We start from the raw sequence: 24,063 nt of genomic DNA, 5'->3' as shown, positions 1-24,063 counted from the left end.
TTCGTTAGGAATGCTGCTTCCTTGGATTGTTTTAAGAAACTTCTTAAGACACATCTTTAAATTAAAGCTTTTATGATATGATTAATTACTGTGATTCTATTTTTGATATTTGTAGTTTTGGTTGATTTATTATTTTGTTTGTACATGTAGTTTTAAGAAATGTTCATGACACTTACAATTTATTGTTATTATAATTATACTTATTTATTTTTGCCAGTAGATATGCAGTTACAAACACTTGAAAACAATCAGATTCTGTGTTCAACCAGCAAATCAAATATGTGGCTGGTCATTTACTCTTCATGTGGAATTACTAATTTATAAAAATGTATTTCTCATTTAGGGTTGTGAAATATTCAAACTTTATGTGTGGCTTTATGTTTGTATGTATTATATGTATTCTTTTAGATCACACCTCCATGCCAGAAATATCAGATCCAGCCTTGGAGACCAGATCCTGTCAGAAAATATAAGTTTTGTCTGGTAATAGACAACATAACTTGCAAGATAACTTGTCACCAGAGTTATTGAATACCCATAACCAGTGTTTTGTCTGATATCCAAAAGTTATTTTATCCAGCAAGAGTTATTATTCAACAATCAGTAGCAACAAACAGTATCCCATAAACATTGCATTTCCATAATCATTACCCTTTTATCGTTCATTCATGAAGACAAACATCGCTTGAGAAACATGTCATAAGAATAAACAACAATGGAAAAACAATATTAAAAACAATAATAATGTAAATGAGTGAAAGAATATAAAAGAAAGAAAGTAAAGAACAACACAAATGTATGGCTGCTGTCTTGAAGCAACACAAACAGAATTTGCATTTGAAGATCCTCTGATCCTCCACTGATGATCACTTACTTCCCTCACTGCTGCCTCCAGTTGTTCCCGGACTTCCTTATTTTTCACCTTTCACTTAAATCAAGAGTCTTTTATAGTGGCCTAGCTCCTCCAAACAACGCCGTAATATCATCATCCTGCTCTCTCTTTCCCACACACTCATAGAGGTCTTACTGTTTTATATGAGGATTTATTACACACATTTTATTCTTTTTTTTTTTTAATTTCACTACAGAAGTTCAGCTGCAGCATTAATTTAATGAAGAAAAAAGAAGATACCATAACATGTCACTGTTACTGATTTATCATGCAGCTCAAAGCATTATGGGTAGAATCTCTCATTCTGATTCATCAATACAGCTTCACTGATGAATTATTATAAACCTTAAACCCAGGATAGAGTGGCTGAGTGAATGTGGTCTGGATTGTGTGGATGAGGCTCATTGTGTCAGAGACGCTGTAGAAGGACAGAGTTCCTGCACTGTGATCCACATACACACCTATTCTACTGCCAATGATAGGCTCTACAGGGAGACAAGTCACTATCTTATTGTGTCTGAATGAGTATCTGATAGGGAGGCAGATTAAACTCCAGGAATGATCATTACATCCAAACCAACATTCATCGACGTTTCCCTCCCTGCTGATGCTCTTATATGACACCGATATATACACACCATTATCTCCACTCCACTCAATCTCCCAGTAACAGCGTCCACACACACTCTCTCTACACAACACCTGAGGATAAAAAGTAAATCTGTCTTGATGATCAGGATACTCCTGTTTATTTTCCCAACATGTCACCCTTTTGTTCTCCTCAGACAGAATGAGTTGATTGTTTGCTGTGTTTGGATCCAGTGTGAGATCACAGGCATCTGAACACAAGAACAGAGACATTTGTAACACACAATCAAAAGTGTGTGTGTGTGTGTGTGTGTGTGTGTGTGTGTGAGAGAGAGAGAGAGAGAGAGACACATACATTTCTTTAGTCCTGTTGTAATCCTGAATTCTCCTTCATGATCAACACTATGAAACACACAGAGTCACATTCAGTCAGTAAACAAAAGGCTATGAGTTACCAAGGGACTCAGTGGCTAGGGTATTTGGGGCGGTTGCTGTGCAGTTGATAATGTGTTCTGGGTGGAAAAAATAGACAAAGACAGATAAATGCAGTCATGGGAAAAATTATTTTAATTTACAAATTTGCGATCACTCCCATAGATGCTGTATTAGAAACACTCACTTGGGTAAACAATTATTATTATTATTATTATTTTTTTTATTTTTTACAATTTGATGTACAGGTAATAAAATAGAAAGTGTGGTGTTAAGTTAATACCAAGTTAATACCAAGGCAAACCGCAGTAAGTTCAGTTACTGCATTCTGGTTTTGTTTTCTTGTTTGACACTGCAGAAACTGCATGGTCTGCCTTTGTATCCCGCAACCAAATGATGGTAAATATCCAAAGATGAGTAAGGAAGATAGCAAAATATTATCTCCTAGCAAGACAACTGACAGCTTTATAATCAGTTAACATTAAATAGCCAACCGCTAGCAAATTAAACAACCTTCCTGCATTGCTTCATATCCACTCTGACATCGTAATGATAATCTAATTTATAATTGCATTAATGTTTTAATCCACGTTTTTTATGATTAATGATCGATCCACGTTTCAAGCAGCTTTTCCAATTGCAGTAATGGGATATTCCTACAAATGTTAGCTGGCTCTGGTAAAGTTACAGTTGTGTTCAAAATTATTCAACCCCCTAGAGACTGCAGTTCTTTACAAATACAAGCTTTTCTGAAGATCCAGGATATAATAAAAATTGTATATATAACAGTTCACTGGCATATTAAAAGTGATATTGTCGATTTATAATGTAATATATTTGAGTTATAAGATTTTTTAATAATACGGCTATGTCATAATTATTCAACCCCTATTCAACATTGCTGTCTTTAAATCACTTATTTGCATGGTGGGGAATAAAACAGTCTTAAAACACAATTAAGCCTTTAGAAACTCTATTAAAAACAGAATTAGCTTGAGCTGTTACACATAAAATTTGGCCCATGCATGTATTGAAGTTGAGTAGCAAAAATGTCAACTGAGATCTCACAAAAGCAAAAGAGAAGAAATATTGTATTACTTTAGAAAGGCTATATGATGATTTCCAAGACATTGGAAGTTTCTAGAGACACAGCTCTCAGCCTTATTTCTTAGCTTAAAGTGTGTTTTACCCGATGAAAGGAGGAAAACCATTTCAATGCAGTGTGTAAGAAGAACACTAGACAAGTATGGCCGTCATGTTGAGACATCTTGATAAATACCACTCTTGATCAAGAAGAACAAAATGCAAACTTGAACTTGATAAAATTCATTTGTGTGGACCTGTGGAGCTCTGGATGAATGTTTTATGGAGTGATGTGACCAAACTGGAATTTTTTGGACCCATGGATCAGCGGTATGTCTGCTGCAAAAAATGGCAAAGCTCATAAGCAAAGGGACACCATCTCCATCGTCAAACTTGGTGGTGGATCAGTCCTGTAATGGGGTTTCTTTACTGTAGAAGGAAGTGGAAATCATGCCTGTATGAAGGACATCATGGATTCTTTGAAGTATCAGGCCATTTTGACAAGAATCCTGATGCCTTTGGTGCAAAAACTGAAGCTGATGATCAATGGACTTTCCTGCAGGCCAGTCATACCAAAATACACATCCAAATCTACTACTGCTTGGTTCAGGGATCAGTCATAGAATGTACTTGAGTGACCTGTTCAGTCTCCAGGCTTAATTCTCATTTCAAATATCTGGTTGAATTTGAAGAAAGCAGTGGCAATGTGAAAACCAAAGATTATCAGTGATCTGAAAGCTTTTTCAGGTGTGGAATGGGCCAAAACTGTAGTAGAGAGCTGACAGAAGCTTCTAAACACTTACAGACAGCGTTTATTGGAGATTTTAAAGAAAAAAAGATTCTGCACAAAGGGGGTTGAATAATTTTGAACATGAATGTGTAGAACCAATTCGAATTTTATCATGATTCATCAATGTTCCATTCTCAGAATCACTCAAAAGTGTATTAACAAACTTTCTCTAATACTTTACTGATGCCTTTGTTAAATTGATTTCACCCTCCACAGCAAATTGTCTTGCAAGTCAAGGGGGTTGAATAATTTTGAACATAACTGTATATAATTCATCAAATAATTTTTTGTATGAAAGTTATACGGAACGCAATTTGTCCCCTATTTAAAGGCATACACCATATGACTACCAGATCATGCAAATAAAAAAATATTAATTGATTAGTCATTCTTTTCGCACAAATCACAGTTTCATTCGTTAACATAGTTGTTTGAGGAAGGCTTTATGACCAAGCAGAATCCTCTGCTGCCTGGTCGCTCCCAGTTCACTGTGTGCTAGTGATGTCAGGTTCAAAAATTAATCATTCTATTTAACTGTATCTTCTTAGGTCGTGTAGCCACACTGGGTTGTACATAATAATTAACAAATGATATATAAGGAATTTGAATAATTAATCAGGAATGTGATTAATATATATCTCAAATGACAGTTACACTAAATTTTTTTGAAGATGAAAAATATCTCAATTGCCTATACCAATAACTCATTACAGGGCACTGTAACTTACTCATTAATATGTCAATATTCCATTCTTCATATCAGTTATAGTGATATCTCTTATTGTAAATTACTGCAAATCAAACAGTGGTTTGTCCAGCAAACGGCCGTAAGATTAACTTATCAATTTTCAATAAAGTTATCACTCATTATAATTCAAGGAAAAATATTCTCTGGCCATGAAAACATTATCCTATCATTATGATAAATTTAGTTACTCAATTTAAACAGCATGTAGCTAAAGATCAGACACTTCATTGACTCCTAATGTGAGCGGTTCGGAGGCAATCATGAATAATAATAATTAATTAATAATTGAACTAATAATACATCAAACTACAAATCACACAAAGTAAATACGCGTACGACAATACAGACAGTAAACTTTGTACAAGACATAACGGAATCCAAATGAGAGAGAGAGAGAGAATGAATGAGAGAGAAAGGACAAGAGAGAGGTGAGAGAGAGAATGAATGAGATCACAGAATGAGCTCAGTTATGCAAAATCACAGACAGTACCCTTGAAAGACACCAAACGAATCAAATCATAGGCAAACTTTAAGCAGCATTTAAATCTCCATAGAAAACGATACTTGCAAGTGTCCAGTGTGTGTAGCGTGAGACCGGCGACGCGCGTGTGAGCTGTGCTGGAGCTTGGCGTGAGCGTGGTCTCTTTGTCTTCCGGCCCGGGGCAGCTGCGGAATCGCGCGGTATTTGAAAGGTTCAACAAACAATGTTTCAGAATTCGTCTTCCTTGTGTGGAGAGGCGAATAGTTGAATAAACTTAGTAAAGAAAATAAAAGAAAAGAAAAGAAAACGAAAGCTTCCGAAGGAGCCATGAGGATGGCTGCCTCCCGGCTGAGAGGGACGGCGATATTAGAGTGGCCCGAGGCCGCTCAGAGGGACGAGCGGAAGCAACCAGGGTTGAAGCAAGAGGGAAGGGAGTAAGAGAACGTAAGAGAGGGCGGACCTTGTTCGGTCAGCTCTTATGGCTTGAGATGGTTCACGCCTCTGTTCGCGTAAACAACCAATGAACGTCCGCGATCTGAAGCGGGAAAAAGTTCCTTTGTCTCTGTGGAAACACCCACCCTAATAACTTAGGCTTGTCAGATCTCAGCAGTGATATTCTAGCAAGTTCATAATTCAAGATTAATACATTTTTTATTACTTTGCTTTAGATAAATGGGTCTGTCAAAGCATGATGATTAAACAGATACCAAAAATTATATATATAAATGATCAAAACATGAAGTTACTTTCAAATGCAGAATTACACACATTTAAAGATTTGATTAACACGTAATAAAACTGCAGATAGTCCCAGTTTATATGGGAAACATCTAATGCACCAAAAAAAAAACAATACTACATACATTTAGACTACATCTGAGTACATTTTACCATTCTTTTTGTAAGAGTTAGTTTTCCTGTCCTGTTTCCCAGTGGGATCATAAAGTTTTACGACCTGGTCAGGAGTGGGGTTACAACCCATGGTTCTTTTTGAGAACATTAAAATTAGGAGACACATTTCCAATTTATAAGTCAGCAACTTTAACCATTTACACAGGATTAACCATTTTACGCACAAACATATTCAAAATACATATTAATAAATTGACAAAGGTAAAGACGTTAAGAAAGGTCTGTTTGTGTGTGGGTGCTTAAATGTGGGGGGTTTCGTGTCTCCTTTGAGGCTCGCCCACGTGACTCTGGAATTTCCTGTCGTAAATAATTTAAAGCCAGCCAGGCTGGCGCCAGGCCAGGCATTTAGTGTAAAAAGGTTTCATGTTATATGCCTGAATTTAACCCATGAATCGATGACCTGGATATGCGTTACAGTCGAACCAGTTCACTAAATCAAAGTGGATAATTACAAATGGTTTGCATCTGCAGTACGCACTAATCCAAATAAATATCCAGAGATGCTGTGAAAAAAGAACCAGTGATGGGATGAGCACATGCAGAGCAGCGGATACACTGAGCATGAGTGCAGCGAATGTCCATGCCCACTGCTAGAAGTTCTCATTCTCCAATTAAGAATCGTTTGCATCAGTTTTACGGATCACCAGTCCACTCACCCAAGAACCAGTTTCTTTCGGACACGCCCGATTTGAGAATCAATGAGCTGTTCATACTGCACATGCATGTACAGTGTACATGTTATTCAAGTATTTTGCTGAACATCTGAAAGTGTGATAGTATAAAATATATTGAAAATTATGTTTGTTTAGTTAATGATTCTGTTATATGGTGAAGGGAATTTTATGATTGGGATGTTGGACCATAATAATTAAGACTTATATATGTTAAATAAATGCAGTTCATTTACCATTTACCATTTAATAGGAACAAGGTTTGATTTATGAGATACCTGTAATGTAATTATAGTTAATGATGACACATTCACAAACATGGTACACTGAACCGAATACTGTTCCTATCGAACACATCCGATTTGAGAACAGTTGAGCAGATAATACTGCGTATGATGGGACCAAACTCTCCTCTTTTCACTCTTTTCTCTGCAAGCCCCCAGACATCAACTAAAAAACGGTGGGAGCACAACCTCAAAAGCATGTGGGCCCAGTTTCTCTGAGAACTCTCTGGCTACTGCCACAACACCAGGGCCCAAACCCTTTCCATCTGCTGAACAAAAAACAACTGAAAGCAGATCTTTGTGATATGCGCTGGGTCCCCGATATGGTAGCAGCAACAGTCACAAATGTTTACAGAACAAGCGAATCCAGTTTCCCTGTAGCTTTCTCTATTTTGGTTTTATTATGTGATATAAAGTCTTAAGGCCTTCTCAAGCTGTATGGCTAACCCATCTAATTTGCAGCCTGTTATGCATCAAACTATGATTGCTGTGGGGACAAAAAGTAATGTCATTAAGTTAGCATTTTTAAAACCATTCACTCGCTAAAAAAAAAAAAATAAATTATGATCAATGACTTAATCACCACAAACAACTTGGATTTTATGTTTTTAAACAAAAAAAGTTTCGAAGACAGATCTTCCTAACTATACTTTCATGAGTGTCTGCAGGATTGTTAGGAAAGGTGGAGGTGTAGCTGCTCTATTTAAAGATGTCTATCAATGCAAGCAAATGTCATTTGGTCAGTATTTGTCTTTTAATATCTAGGAATGCTGAAAGGTGCTCCACGCATCCTATTTATTTATTATTTACAGACCTCCAAAATAATCTCCAGCCTTTATTGAAGAGTTTTCATAAATGTTATCAATGATTTCCTCGGTTTGAGCATTTTGCTATTGCAGGGGATTTAATATTCATATAGATAATGCTGAAATCAATACTACAAAATAAATTATAACCATTTTAAACCCTTTTAATCTGATTCGGCATGTGCATGTACCCACACACAATCATGGACACACTCTAGATTTACTAATCAGTAAGTGTCTAAACATTTCATCCATTATTATTAAGGACATAGTGTGATCTGTATTTTCTTTGATAAGTGTATCCCTACCACCACTGAATCTAGATCTGTCTCTGTTAGAAAGTAAAGCATTAACAAGAACACTAGTGTGCTATTTATGAAAGCTATATCTTTTTTTCCCTACCACATGCAAAATCTATAATTCCTGCTTTCTGCTGTGCAAATTTTGTTTGTGATGAAAATAACACTACATTCTCATTAGTTATTTTATCTAAACAGATCGATACATTTCTTACAGATTTCACAATCAGATACTGATAAAGTAGTAGCACTGTAAGATTACATTTATTTGAATGCATTATTGCGAAAGCCATTGCGTATTAACGTGCTGTATCTGTTTAAATCATGCTTAAACCCAAAAATAATCAGGAAAAAGGAACAGACAAAATCCTTGAGAACTAGCCTGTAACATCCCGCTCGACTATTGCAGTCATTAAAACCATCTGATCAAGCCATAGCTAAATATGTTTAACGTGAATTCTTGCTGAAAATGCAGTTATATTACAGCTGTTGGCATGAATTGTACTCGTGATGGATCGTTCTTGCAGCGATTCAAAACCACGATGCTCAGACCTCGCTCAAGTAAGCATTACACTGCTCTGCTCATACTCTGCTCGGCAGCATGTCTCTTTGGCAAATACGCGGTGGAGGGTCGAGCCCATTTGGAATTAGAGGAGCCCTGAGTGGAGTGTCTGTGGAAGTTAAAAAGAAAACGGATTTTAATTCAAACAAACCACGTAAATTACACATACGACTTTATTGATAAAATCGATTTATCGCCCGGCTCTGCTGGCTTTCATACAATTTAAGTTAAAAAAAAGAATTGCATCCGCATTTTAAATAGAAGTCTGTAAAATGCCAGAGTGCAAGATTTGTGCAGCGTATGTGATGGTGAGTGCATAGTGCAGCATTTATTCTTATTTGTTTTATCTTCATTATAAATCTTGTTTGGTTTTATTTTGGATAATTTCATGTAAAATTAATTTACGTTGTAATGCATATGCAAAATGTGAATAAATATTCATATTCAACTGTTTGTGCAAAAATTATTAATGTGCATTAATGACAGGTAGGCGCCCTCTCGATCACTTGAACAATATTGCGCCATACAGTAGTCAACATTTGAAGTGGATTCAAACCTTTCTTCTAAGTTGTCCTATAACCAATATGACGAGTCTTATTTAAACCTTCTCAGCAAGTTTGAAACTCTCATAAGACACTGTCCATATGAAAGACTGAGAGATTCACTTCTTTATCTTAACCCCCAAAAGCTATTGAGAGTGTGAAGTTTTCATCATGGTTCAAGAGCCCATCCCCTTGATATCACCCTCTCTGTCATGTTTGCAGGAAACAAGCGGCAAAACACGATTGTTTACATGTGTTGTCAACTCGGTAGTAGATGAGGTTCTCACAATTCCGCACTGTTTTACCATGCCTGGAAGTCACTGGTGCATTAAAAACTGCTCCAGTACCTTACACGATACATATGGAAAACATAGGAAGAATAGTCGATATTTTGGATGCCTGAGAGCTTCTCCAAATACTCGTTTCGCACAATGTGAACTTATTCTTGTAAGGTCCCATTTCTTCCGCCTTATCATTTTGCATTGCTTTACTTTCTTCCTTTTCTTTCTCGAATTTGTAGATCCTTCTTTGTCCCGCAAAAATTAAAGAGCTCTGGAATGCTTAGTTGCACCTCTGTGAAGTTCTGAAGGCAGTGACCCTGGCAACTGATAGCATCTCCTACCATCATGGCCGACCGGCTCAGACCCCGCACAAATAAACCCAAATCGGCAAATGACTTCTCACTCTCCATACATAACTACCTCTGAAAATCCCAACCCTCTCCAGCTGAAATGAATTCGGTCTGTTTTTTGGCTGAAAGGAACGGTGTTTTCATGTTAATGGATTGAAATATGCCTGCACTCACAGCAGCCCTACTCTTTTAATTAATTATTTTCTAGCAGCCCATATTATTAGTTTCACAGGACCACAATAATAACAAATTATCATAATGAATGATTATTTTATGAAAAACATTGTTATTTGTGACTGTAGTGTTTGCGGAAGGCTTTAAGACCAAGTGGAATCTTCCGTCAGCTGCTCCCACTTCACAGCACACGGGACTTAAGCAAACTGACACAACATTTAGCAAGACAGGAGAACATCCAGACTGCCTGAAGGAATACATATTTCATTGTAAGTTAATGCTGTTAAATAGAGAGTTAAATTGACACGCTGACTAATCTCTGTTTCCCTGGGTGTCCACTAGTGGGCTCACTTCCTCTTAGGCACTTCACCGTAGGCACTACTATTCCCACTAGCCTTGTCCCTTCATCACAGTAATTGCACTCCTGCTAATTGCACCAGGTGCCTTCACTTAATTGTCATTAGCCTCCCTATAATTACCAGTCCTTTCCTGTTGTCTGTATGGAGTCCTTTCCTTTCGTGATCCTGTCTTCTCCTCCTCCGAGACCCCTCGTATTTCGAGTTCCCGTTCCGTTCCCTTTCCTGTTCTTTGTTTGTTTGTTTTTGGACTGCATTCTGGTTTTGACCCTGGCTTGTTTTGACTACGATCACCTAAGGATCCAGCAGTATGTCTTTCGATGTTTCCCGTTCCCCAGTCAGTATGGTGGAGCGGAGAACTAAATATTTAAAGTTGACCACCCTCCTCCAAGAGGGCAATGAGGTAGGTGCCATGGCATAGGTGTTCTGGTCCCTGGCCGAGGACATGGGATATAATGATGCGACCATAAAGGACTATTTTAATACCGGGCTGGATGACCCGGTTCCTCAAGAGGAAATGGTTCAGTTGGACACATTTGGGTTCTGGGAATTTGTGTGCTACTTGCAGCATCGGCTTCCGTGGGATGCCCCAGCCACTCCTGTCTCTTCCGGTGGGATGGCCGCCAGCCCAGCGCCACTGCACAAGAAGTCTGCCAGCCCAGCGTCACAGCACAAGGTGGTCATCAGCCCAACGCCACTGCCCATGAGGGCCACAAGTCCAGCACCATTGCACAAGATGGCCGCCAACCCAGCACCACGAGGCAAGATGGACGCCAGCCCAGCACCTCAGCACAAGATGGCCACCAGCCCAGCGTCACAACGCAAGATGGCCACCAGCCCAGCGCCACAGCACAAGGTGGTCGCCAGCCTAGCGCCATGATGCAAGATGGCCGCCAGCCCAGCACCACAGCACAAGATGGCCGCCAGTCCAGCGTCACGACGCAAGATGGACGCCAGCCCAGCACCACAGCACAAGATGGCCGCTAGCCCAGCGCCACTGCCCAGGATGGCCGCCAGCCAAGTGCCACGGCCCAAGATGGCCACCGGTCCAGAGTCATGGCACAAGATGGCTGCTTGTCCAGTGCCTCTGCACAGAATGACAGCTACAATTGACCCTCCAGAGTTGAGTCAGGTTCCCGTTGACCTTCCAGAGTCGAGTCAGGTTCCCGTTGACCCTCCAGAGTCGAGTCAGGTTCCCGATGACCCTCCAGGGTCGAGTCAGGTTCCTGTTGACCCTCCAGAGTCAAGTCAGGTGCTCAGTGACCTTCCAGAGTCAGGACTAGTCACCGTTGACCTTCCAGAGTCAGGGCTAGTCACCGTTGACCTTACAGAGTCAGGGCTAATCACCGTTGATCTTTCAGAGTCAGGGCTAATCACCGTTGATCTTTCAGAGTCAGGGCTAGTCACCGTTGACCTTACAGAGTCAGGGCTAATCACCGTTGATCTTTCAGAGTCAGGGCTAGTCACCACTGACCTTCCGGAGTCAGGGCTAGTCACCGTTGACACTCCGGAGTCAAGTCAAGTCCCTGGTTAAATTCATGGACAAGGGCAAGTCACCAATGAAATTCACGGGCAAGGTCCAGTCACCAGTATTCTTTGTGAACAAAGTGAAGTCACCATTGATCTTCGTAGACAAAGTCAAGTCACCAGTGTTCTTCATGGGCAAGGTCAAGTCACCGACTATCTTCATGGGCAAAGGCAAGTCACCATTGATCTTCATGAATAAATACAAGTCTCCAATGATCTTCATGAACAAATGCAAGTCACCAATGATCTTAATAAGCAGAGTCAGGCCACCAATGATCTTCATGAGCAGAGTCAAGTCAGCATTGATCTTCTGGAATCCAGTATAAAACACCATGGGGATTACCAGAGCCTCTCCACGCCTCTCCACGCCTCTCCTGAACTACCAGAGCCTCTCCACATCTCTGCTGTAACTACTAGAGCCTCTCCTCAGCTCGGCTGAACTACCAGAGTCTCTCCTCACCTCTGCGGAACTTCCAGAGCCTTGTCACATCTCAGCCGAACTCTCTGAGCGCCTGACTGATCCTGTCATGGCCACGGAGGCTACCCTTAACTTGTTTCAGACTTGCCTAACCACTTGTTCTCCTGTTAATGCGACCACACGGATGTGGTGGTCTTCTGCGCCGCCCTGGGGGGCTTCTGTCTTGACCACACGGATGTGGTGGTCTTCTGCACCGCCCTAGGGGGCTTCTGTCTCGACCACACAGATTTGGTGGTCTTCTGCGCCGCCCTGGGGGGCTTCTGTCTCGACCACACGGATGTGGTGGTCATCTGCTCCGCCCTGGTGGGCTTCTGTCTCGACCACACGGACATAAATAGAGAGAGAAAGGGGGGTGTATGGGTGTTACAGTCATGTCCTCTGTCCGATCAACCTGTTCTTCTGTGTGCGCTTTCTCTATATTTCTGCACATGTAGTTTTGATCGTTCGCCATACACCTTTCTGTGGCGTTCCTCCCTCCCCCTCATTTCTACCTTTACCGCTCCTAATTGTTTGTCTCTGCTCACCTGAATTCCTTTTTTTTCTCATATAAACAATAATTTCAATCAGATGTACCTCAGATACCATATCGAATATCTTCATATCAGAAACATACACATTCATCATAAAAATATATGCCCATACATTTGTGTTTGCCTTACATCTATTAATCAGAAATGTAAACTTTTATATATATATATATATATATATATATATATATATATATATATATATATATATATATATAAAACGAAAAGAACTATGTACATGTAGGGAGTACCGTATTTTCCGGACTATAAGTTGCACTTTTTTTCATAGTTTGGCTGGTCCTGCGACTTATAGTGAATTTGACATGAACCAAGAGAAATGAACTTTAAACTATACACTTCTAACTTCTTAAAACTTCTTCAAACTTACTTCAAACTTTCTGGTCAGGCTTTCTCAAGTTTTATTACTTAAAATCCAGTTTATTTTATAATCCATATGGTCTAGGAGGTGTAGTAGTAATAGAAACTCAGCACTTGTAAGAGAAGAGATTTTTAATGTGGACATGTTTGAAGTAACTATTATATGAGAGGCATTTATATACTGTAGCTGTTTAACTGTTTCTCTGATACCTTGTGGCTCAGTTTGTGTGTCTTTAAACACTTCGCAGCTCTTTTTTCAGTTAGAAAGCAGTAGTATTTTTTTTATCATTTTTTATATTTGCAATATAATTGTACTTATATTATATATGTAATATATACATGTAATATATAATAATAATAATAATAATAACAGTATTAATAATTTCTGGGGTTTCTTTGTCAGGAAGTTAATCAAAGAAGTTCAGAAACATTTTCCAGTGTGCCATCTGTGTCCTCCCCAGCCTTTTTGTTGAAACCGTTGTGTATTCTTATTGTTGAATGTTTGTTTGAACTGATCTAAAATCAGAAGTAATTTCAACTACTTTACTAAAATAGTGACTACAATGTGCAACTTGTCATACTTAAATTAAGGGCTTTTTTATTCCTACATTTACAAGTTGATAATGTCTGTAACTTCAGTTATCATTTTGAATATGTTTCTAAATTTGATAGAAACTTGAAGGAGGGGGATGCCATTCTTGTTGTATTTTCATTATTTGCTCCTGTTTTGTGACTTGTTAAGCATTAAAAGTTTTGTTGTTATTAATTTTAAATTTAGTTTTGTAATATTATTGACACTGGAGAGTATAAATAATAAAACCTAAAACATCCTGCTTGACATACTTGAGTTTGCAGTTTTGATCCTCCAGTTTTTTAGAAAACGGCTTCACTCCTGAATTTCCTGGGTGATTGTAGCTCAGATCCAGCTCTTTCAGATATAAGGGGTTGGAATTCAATGCTGAATACACAAAACCATAGCCTTCCTCTGTCACCATACAGCCAGACAACCTTCAAAAACACAGCAACAGTCCAGATCACATTATTTTGTTCATTATGTTCATTGTATAATATGTTGTATTATGTTGTAATATATGTTTGTGACGAGTGGGGCGGGGCCGAGGGATTTGGGAACGAGGGAGGCCGGTGGAGTGATTGGGTAATGAACGACACCTGCGACCCACCACCGGTCTCTCATCCCTTGGCCCCGCCCCACTCGTCACAATGTTCATAACAAAGATCATTTTGCGTTCATTTAACATCATCAGGAAGAAACAAATATCCCCCCAAATCATTTGAAATTATACATCTTGCATTAATATGCAAAAGTAAGGCATAAGTTGTCTCATGCAGACACTAGTGGTGCAACACTGCTCCTGAATTGTTTTGTTCACAAATTAGTGAAAGAAAGAATATAAAGATAAGATTTAAAAACTAAAATCTTTTTATTATAGTGTTATTATATTGCAATTCCATTTATCTTTTTAAACAAACTCAAGATAGATTTAAAACTGCCATGTTCTTTTTAGCAATTATACTTCATAACACAAAACCAGAGGGAGATGCAAAATAGCTACTATTCAGTTTAGTTCAGAATCACGAAACAATGAAAACAAAAATAAAACAAAAAGTTGCTGAAATTGCACATTGCATGTCTGGCCTAACAGGTTCATAGAGATAGAGTGTAAAAAAAATGTTTACATCACAAAAGCTGTAGCACTGAAAATCACAAATAACTTTTTTTGTAAATTAATGTTATTACGCTTACTGTCAAATTCTTTACTCTTTTTTTATCAATTTTATGGATCCTTGATGAAAGTACTGAAAGTACTAAACTCTTATCTCAAAATATTTATTATTAAAGTTTATAAAAAGTTATTGGCCTTCTGGCATATAACACACTTTTCTTTTACTTGCCAAAGCCATGGAAATTTTAGACCCTAGTTAACCCTTTAGGTGCCAGGGATTTTTGGAAGATTTCTGGATTTTTTTCATCAAGATTTTAAAAAGCATGTGGCTTGAAAAGGCTTAAAGATAGAGATCTACAGTAAAATAGAAAAATGTTGGGCATGACCGAAAGTTAATTTTGGGGTGTAAATATACTAATGTAATTTGCATATTATGATGTCATCAGGGGCGGCCATCTTGAAATGCCTTTTTTTTTGTCTTTAAATCCTCATTCCACATAATAAGAAAAGAGGAAACCAACAATAAAACAGGAGAAAATACTAAATTATTATTATATTACTATATTATATAGTAGTAAAATGCATGTAAGCAGTAGCCTACTTTTTGATTAGTTTATCAGTTGAATGGATGTTTGAACTTATTTGCATGTTTTTTTTTTGTCATTGAATCCTCATTCCAAATTATCAGAAAAGAGGAAACCACCAATAAAACAGGTGAAAGTACTAAATTATTACTATACTATATAGTAATAAAACCTCTAGCAACAGCTCTACTTTTGACACTACAAAAAGCCACCCCCATCACTGTTGGGCAAATGGTCCAAATTATCACTTGTTTGTGCTTCGTGAATATTCTTGCCTTGCACAGCAGCAACACTGCGCTGCAAAGATGTACCGGGATAAGAGCGATTATTAGACAACCGATTGTCACTTCCAAAAGGCAAAATTCCTCTTCAGAGTCAGAATCAGCTAACAAATGCAACACATCCTCATGGTACATCTTTTTTTTTTATTAGTCATTTGGCGATTTTCTCTCACAAATCTCACAATTTACAATCTAGGAACTGAACTGCTTTTACATCAATGACACAAGAGCTCACTTGCTCTGCTCTTTCCTTGAACACTTTGAAAAGGAACCTGGTGTAAGTTTGGTCTAGAATCTATGTACTACATGTCTGCCATCTAGTGGTAGATAATACAATTTAGATATTACACCATAGTAGGAACAACAGTCTATTTTAATTAAAGTCTATTTAATAAACTGTAACTCAGTGAATACTCAACAGAGACATGAGAGATATATCTATAGAAAGCTTGACATGTCTACTTTAAAAACTAAGCAAGCTACCGAAAGCAAATATTCTGTGATAAAGTAATCCATATTAAAACAATGTCCAAAAATATACATATTCTCAGCTATTTTCAACATAACTAATAATAATAATTATGATGATAATAATAACAATAAATATGTTTTTTTTTATAGAAAAACAGATTGTTAAAAGGATTTCTGAAGAATTGTGTAACTGGAGTAGTGATGCAAAAAAATCAGCTTTGAAAGTCAGCTTTGATTGTTCCTAATAAACTGTGTAACTGCACTAAATAAAGTACAAACATAAAATTATATACATTTATTTTATCCTTAGATTATTTCTTGTAATTCTTCCATCACAGTCACACCCCTTGCTGAAAGGCTCATTATGCAGCTCATTATGGAGACCTTTGTCTTCTCAGTTGTAAATCATAACATAATACTCATAGTTCACACCCTCTCGCATAGACCCTTTCTACACAAAAAGTGTCTTCGAAAATTTTAATCAATATATTGTTTTCTCTAAGTGAGTAAACAAGATGATTTCCACATAATTTAGAAAGAAAAACTCTAGGCTACAAGATCCAGTTCTCAAAAGTCCCGGGAACCAATGTTCTGTATGTGTTTTATGGCCTTATTCATGTGATTTTAAATTTTTACTTTTTCACTTACCATGCATAAGCATTGTTTTCTCAAAAACACAATCATGTACATACATGCTGCTCACATATTATTATAGCCCAGTTTGTGCTGATTACAATGAGATTAGACTTTAGCCATTTATATGTTTAATAAGAAACTGAAAAAAACACTAATGTTAAGGCATAACCAAACTTCTCCAGGCCCCAAAAATACCCTTAAGACCTCAGAGGGTTAAAGATTTAATCGAGAACATGGTTGAAAATCAAGGAACTGAATTCCACAAAGGGGCCCAGGATGAGACACAGGATGTTCGTAAAACACTTTCAAGAGCCAGCCAGTCTGAAGCAAGCTAACTAACCAACTCTTTCACAGAACAACTGACTGAATTAAAACAAACAAACTCATTGATCAACTCTGGAAGGAGATTCTCTATTTTGGGTCAAGTTTGAGTTTCCCCCACCTAGAAGAAAAGAACCGGAGTGAAATTCCTTTAGGAGACCTTTTAATCTCTGGCCTCCACAGAACATGTCCTTATGTTTAAAGAATGGCACAGAAACTGATGTAGATGCACCAAATGAACTCAAAAAGACTTTTTCATAAACAATTATCAGTCCATTGCTTAATGCTTAACCCACACACATGACTATCATGTTTCTAATCACTTATTGTGTATGTTTTTTAATTACTATTAAATAGCTTAAGGGTTCAGATTCATGTTTAGTATGTGTGTGTTTGAATCTTCTTGCTTGAAACTTTATAGGAATCATGTCCAAAATTATACTCTGCAAGAGCCGGAAAATTTGGACCATGTGACTGATAAGATCCCATGTTGATTTATTAACCCTCTAAGCACCAAAGTTGCAAATTTGCGACAAGACGTCATAATAGTAATAAAAATAGACTGTAGTTCCTTATAAGGTGTAATATCTCATTTGTATTGCCTACCACTAGATGGCAGACATGTACACTAAGTAGACATCGAAAACGCCTCTTTTACCGCTGCGGGTACCGCGTCGGCGGCAGTATAAAGTGCATTTGCAGCCTTTGACCACTGAGTGGCGCTTTAACCACAAGTTATCAAACAAGCGCATCAAAGCACATTTTCGCAAATAGACGTCAATTTTGCCTCGCTGATGTGTTACATTTGATGGCTTCAGTTGCGGAAAATGAAAGAAAAACACTATAGTTTAAATATTAAATATATTTAATATTTAATATTCACAGATGAAAGTTTGGTATTTATGAAGTTATGTGCATTTCTTAGAACGAGAAAGAGTCTGTGCATATATTTTCTAAGCTACATGGTATTAAACCATATTTTAGATTGGACACATTTAAAAGGTGTGCAGTATTATTTATATTATATTAATTATGTGTTATATTAGTCAGAAATTGAGAAATTAAGATTAAGAAATTGTTGCATGTTTAAATGTGAAGCACTGTATAATTTTGTTCCCATTATTTAGGCCTAATTTGCCTAAAACAAGAAATTGAAAGAATCATGTCATGTGTGTTTTTAGAGAAGGCTAATCAGATTGATTTATGGCCCTTGTCATCTCTGTAAGATCTCTCATGTAAACATGTATTTTGTGTGTGTGTTGGCTTTGCAAAACTCCCCATTCATGATTGTATTGTTCTCACCAAACGAGTCTTTCACACCTCCACCAGGTATGACACATTATCCGCATTATTCTTTTATCATTATTCTTTTGTTTTTATTCCACCTTTATTAGCCTTGATTGTGGTTTTTCAGGCTTTACAAAGCAACAAAGCAGCGATCTCACTTCAGTCTCTCTTTGCATTTAGCCCTTATTTATCAAAAGTCTTACTATAAAACTAGAACAAAACATTTTCTTACGACTTTACGTGAATTATTGAGACAAAAATGCATTATGAAGAAGAAAAGCACCTGCTATTAGTAACATCGGAGCTAACATTAGCATCAAGCTACATCAGACAATTTATGAAATTATTAGTACACTTTTACTCAAAACTCACTTCAAACCCCGATCGAGTGTTTATAATAACTTCCTTTAGCGATCAGGGGTGGAATTTGGTAGTTTACTGTTGTAAAAATATGTTATTTGTAGCCTTTTTCATCGCTGCAGAAGTTAGCATTTCCAATGTACATTTTTGATTTTTTTTATAAAAATGCCCCAGATCTCAAGAAAATCTCATACCAAGCTTTACTATCGTAATCGCGGGTTTATTATTCGGATATTTCGTGTGTACAGAGATGTTTCGGTGTTGTTTTGGCCAGATAACTACCAGGAAGTGTGCAGGAAGCATGTGACACGATGGGGCGGTGTCCAGATATTACACTCTCAGATTGACATTGGGAAGGACCAATCGGAGTCTGAGTCACACACAGCACGAGCTGTGACCAATGCACGCACACACAGATCACTGGGAGAGGCTGTTTATCATCAGATCGCGTAAATCCATGGAAAATGAATAGAAATGACGATTCTGTCTGAAGAAATATGAAGTAAACATCAGTAAATATATCCATATATCTCCGCAGATATGCATCTTTTGTCTATAAATCCTTATTGACGCTGTACACAAATAAACCGCTGCTGACGTGACTGAATATGAGTGAGTGGTGAATTTCTATTCAAAATGTGGCATAATACGGATTTATTATTTTGCACTCCTGACATAAATCACTAAGTATCTGTCACTGCAACAATGTTTTATCAAAATATTGGTCAAATATCGAAGCTAGAGTCTTTAAACTTTCAATTGATGCACAGTTTGTCCAGATGAAGTAAGACAGTGATGTTTAACGTGCTGTGAAAGTGAAACAATAATAAACTGGGGCCGTCGGCGATGTTTGCACGTAAAGGGGTTAAACTTCTGTCATGACAAACTTTGAGCCCCCAGCACTTCCGGCAACTCTACTCTCTGTCACACGTGACGTCTCGGGAATTCTCCTCCACAGCATCAAACCACAGCGCCCCCTAGCGGCAGGCAAGACGTAATTTCACCTGCTCTCATTCAACAGATCTCTCTTCTCTATGCTCACATTTCGTTCATAACTCCTCTCACAAACATCCTTTCATCCCAACATCCATTCCTATAACCTTCCTTTCAGCTGATTACAGCAATACGGCTCACAGCCCAAAGACATGCAGGCTGGTCAAATTGAACAGTCTAAATTGTTCCCCCCTTGACTCGTATGTATTAAAGACTTGTGCACGGATTGATTTTATGTATTAACTGATTTTGCCATGACATATAGCCTCATATGCTGATATGGCTTAATAAGTAAATAGAAACTATCAGAAATACGTTTCCATGTTTTCTAATAATTTTCTACAGCTACTTCTAAATCCCAGATGCCCATTCACCGTCCCTCACGCCACCCAAAACTAAAGGAGTGACACGTCTTCTGTATTCTTTAGTCTTCGCTCATGCAGACCAGCCGGTCTCCCTTCAACCTCCAATTCTATTTAAATCTTCTTTTCATTCTCTACCTCCCAACCTCCCTCCCCGCATCTTGCAACACGCCCCACTCACAAACATCCTTTCATCCCAACATCCTTTTTCCACCCTAACTTCAGCTGTTTACAGGAATATGGCCCTGTGTTTTCTAATTATCTAACTAATCTGACAAGCACTGTGTCATAATGTTGTTACTTCTGCCCAAATAGCATTATTAAATCTGCAGCTATCACCACCACAGCGGTACATCAGGTGGATGACCTCACAACTAACAACAGCACCACCTCTACAGTGCCCAGCCTGCAGTTAACAACAGCACCACCAGAAGCGCCTCAGGTGAAACGACCATTCAGCTACAACAGCACCGCCAGCAGCGCATCAGTTGAAATGACCATTCAGCTACAACAGCACCGCCAGTAGCGCCTCAGGTGAAACGATCACTCAGCTATAACAGCACCGCCAGCAGCGCCCCAGGAGGAATGATAATTCGGCTACAACAGCACTGCCAGCAGCGCCTCAGGTAAAACGATCATTCTGCTACAACAGCACCGCCATCAGCGCTTCAGCCATCAGTGCTTCAGCGCTCCCTACCCCCTCCCATACCCTCTCATCCTCAACCCCTCCCCCACTCAAGACATCCTTTGATCCCATCATCCTTTCTTCAGCCACTGTCAGGGCCGCCTCTCTTCTACAAGCGCCTCCACACCTGTGCATTCCGTGATGGAGCCACGTGAGAAACTCCTGCTCTTATAACCCTACGATACCAGCAGACTGACTTGCAAAGCACCTCTGCACTTCTATCAAGAACTTGACATAGTCGACAGACCACTAGGTAGAAGCATTGCATTCACAGCATTATGAAATGTGTCCCATAGTCATAATATAAAATCCTTGGGGGTTTGAATAGTCCGATTCTACTCATCTGCTCAGACGATGCAGTAGAAATTGGAAACATACACAAGGGACGATTATGTTTGGCAGTTATGCAATTCATGCATAGGCCAACTTAATCTACTCAACAACAACTCCTCCTCCGAGCAACTCCTATACCACGGCTCCTTAATCTCGTAAACTGACTCTCGTCTCGTTTCCCATTCCAGAAGTTAGACTTGGCTCAGAAATAAACATGCATCTCTCGTCGGTCAAACACCAAATAGGCTTCCCAAGAAGCCATTCTTAATCGCCTTGCTCCACGCATGATCTTCACGATACCTCTCCGGCCGGAACTGTCTCAAAGCTTCCTTCCCATCAACCGACCCACTGTATATCTTCAACTTAACATCTCACTCTCTTTCCTTCCTCAGATCCCCACGTGCATTTAAACCTACTTGAGGGATCAACTATTCCTTCGAATAACCACTGGCTGCGATTGCCCAGCTTCTCTCTTTCCAACACATTCATATTTAAAGGCTTACGAAAAACAGAAACCCACCTCATACCGCTCTGCTAGTCTCGTTCTCTCGAACCCACCCTTCCCTCCCTGTCTCATCCATTCAACCAACCTTATCCCGCATTATATTTCTATCAGGTTGTATCAGGGGGTCCTCATTGTCTGGCCTAAATATACGCTAGATACGGTACCCACACCCTGCGTCTCCCTGAGCCATCAATTCAAGATGCCCTGATCAACCTGACCATCATCCCATTCCCTTGACCCCTTCATCCTCTTTCTACTCTTCCCCAGTTGCATAGCTGGTTTGTGGCGTGGTCCTAGTTAGTGAACTCACGATTAAACTCAAGTTCTCTCATTATAATCAACAACATTCACACGATGTAAAAAAAAGCTTTAGTAATTGACAACTAAAGTAATTTTAGAGTAATGTTAGAGTCTGCGCTGTGGATCATTTCAGAAAGATAACAGCTCTAACACCAGTATTAAAGACTTTTTAAAACATTTTTTTTTATTCGCTTTGGTACTATTTTCACAAGCAAGGTGTACATTTTCACAACTCATAGTACTAATATCACATCAGATCATCAAAAGTGCACTTTTTTCAAACATTTCAGCATATTTTCGATTGTGTTAGTACAATACACAAAACCACAAAGTATCCTTTTCACTACACAAAAAAAAGTGTTTCATCTTAATAAATGTTTCATTTCCAGTAACCACCTTTCATAAATCTCTTGCTATCAAACTTTTGATTTTCATCTCTTCTCGTTCAGTTTAATACATTTGTCTATTATTTAATCCAACTGATCTTAATGGTTAATCACTGAACCGTTTGGTGAACCTATAGATTTTAAATTAGTTTGTCAGGAATATACAGTATATGGATTTTGAGAACTACAGAAATAAAAATGCATGTTTGTACAAACATATAAATTATGTCCAAGTGCCTGGACAACGTGGAGGAAACATCTCTATATGTGCAGCTATCGCTGAAGATGGTGTTGTAGGACCTAGGCCATTACTTGGCTCCTATAATGCTGCACATCTTATAGAGTTCCTCAATGAAATTGAGCCAGCCTGTCAAGGTGAAATGGTCACCTATGTAACTGTGTGGGACAATGTCAGGTTCCACCACACAGAGGTAGTTCAAGCATGGTTTCAGACCCATCCCCGATTCATGACCCTCTACCTGCCTCCATATTCTCCCTTCCTCAACCCTATTGAGGAATTTTTTTCAGCATGGAGGTGGAATGTCTATGATCGCCAACCCCTTGAGCGTGCTACCCTCCTTCAGGCCATGGATGATGCATGTGATGACATCAGTGTAGACCAATGGCAAGCATGGATTCGCCACGCCAAAAGGTTTTTTCCAAGGTGCTAGAACAATGATAACATTCAAATTATTGTAGAGGATGTCTTCATTGATCATTCACTTGATTACACATAGGATGGATATTTTGGAAATTATAGATTATGTAAATGTTGGGAAATGTATTAAATATATTGGTATACAAAAGTGTATTGCCTAATGTGAAAACTGTATAATCTGTCTTTTATAGGACTGTAGCATATTAATTTCAGCACTTCTAAGGCCGATTTGAAACCAGTATCTTGCATTGTTTGCTGTTGGATGAACTGAATGTTAATAGTACTAAACTGAAAGAAGATCATACTGTTGTGTTTCGGTGATTAAACCAAATGTTCTCATTACATATTACAATAATCTTGTGTTTTAAACAATGATTATATGGAATGAAAACATGTGCAACTGAATGAAAGCATGAGATCAGGTTTTGAAAGAATAGTTCTTATTACTTTGTTTTATAGGCTAAATTAAATTACATCGATATCAACCGGCCACTGACACTCAAGCTATGTGCACCCCGCCCTCCCCCCGGCTAGAAGGGATAGCCCCCCCTGTTAAAATCCTCTGGCGCCGGGACTGGCTTTAACACCAGCATTAAACACTTTTAAATAAGTCAAGCTCAAAACTCCCTTTCAGTCAGCAGCGAGTCTTTGAAATAACTTGATCCAATGTGTATTATAATCACCATACAACGCAGAAATATTTATAAGCGATGCAAAAGTCTGTGCACGCTAGGCATTAACATTACCATAGTAAACATGGTAAATATGACCGTTTGAGGAAATCAGACATCAGCTTCTTATTCTCGTGTATTTATTTAGTAATGTATATAATAGCCTAATGTTTTTGTTCGGGAGCTTTTATTAAAATAGAGATATTATCATTCATTCTTCATGAGCGTTAAAAATAAATTTAACGCTTCATGAACGTTAAAAATAAATAAATAAAATATAAATAGGTGTATTTATGTGTGATTAATTTTGAGTCCTGATAAATTAAATCAATAGCCTATGGTCAATGTATCACTTATTCTACATCATCGATGCTTTTGAATGTG

General features: G+C 38.3%; 1 protein-coding gene across 1 annotated transcript in view; it reads right to left on the bottom strand.

The window, feature by feature from the left end:
- Positions 1-221: 221 nt before the first annotated feature.
- Positions 222-24,063, bottom strand: part of LOC113091233 (NACHT, LRR and PYD domains-containing protein 12-like) — a 60,969-nt gene continuing 37,127 nt past the window's right edge. The window contains exons 10-12 of the mRNA XM_026256651.1: positions 14,005-14,169; positions 1,836-1,882; positions 222-1,731 (exon numbers count right to left, since the gene is read on the bottom strand). Coding sequence (XP_026112436.1) covers positions 1,205-1,731; positions 1,836-1,882; positions 14,005-14,169 — 739 coding nt within the window. The 3' untranslated portion in view covers positions 222-1,204. The remainder of the gene's footprint in view (positions 1,732-1,835; positions 1,883-14,004; positions 14,170-24,063) is intronic.

This window comes from Carassius auratus, unplaced genomic scaffold (assembly GCF_003368295.1).
Source record: "Carassius auratus strain Wakin unplaced genomic scaffold, ASM336829v1 scaf_tig00214145, whole genome shotgun sequence".
Lineage (NCBI taxonomy): Eukaryota > Metazoa > Chordata > Actinopteri > Cypriniformes > Cyprinidae > Carassius > Carassius auratus.
Note: the sequence above shows the minus strand (reverse complement) of the source record. Positions and strands in the feature narration are given on the sequence as shown.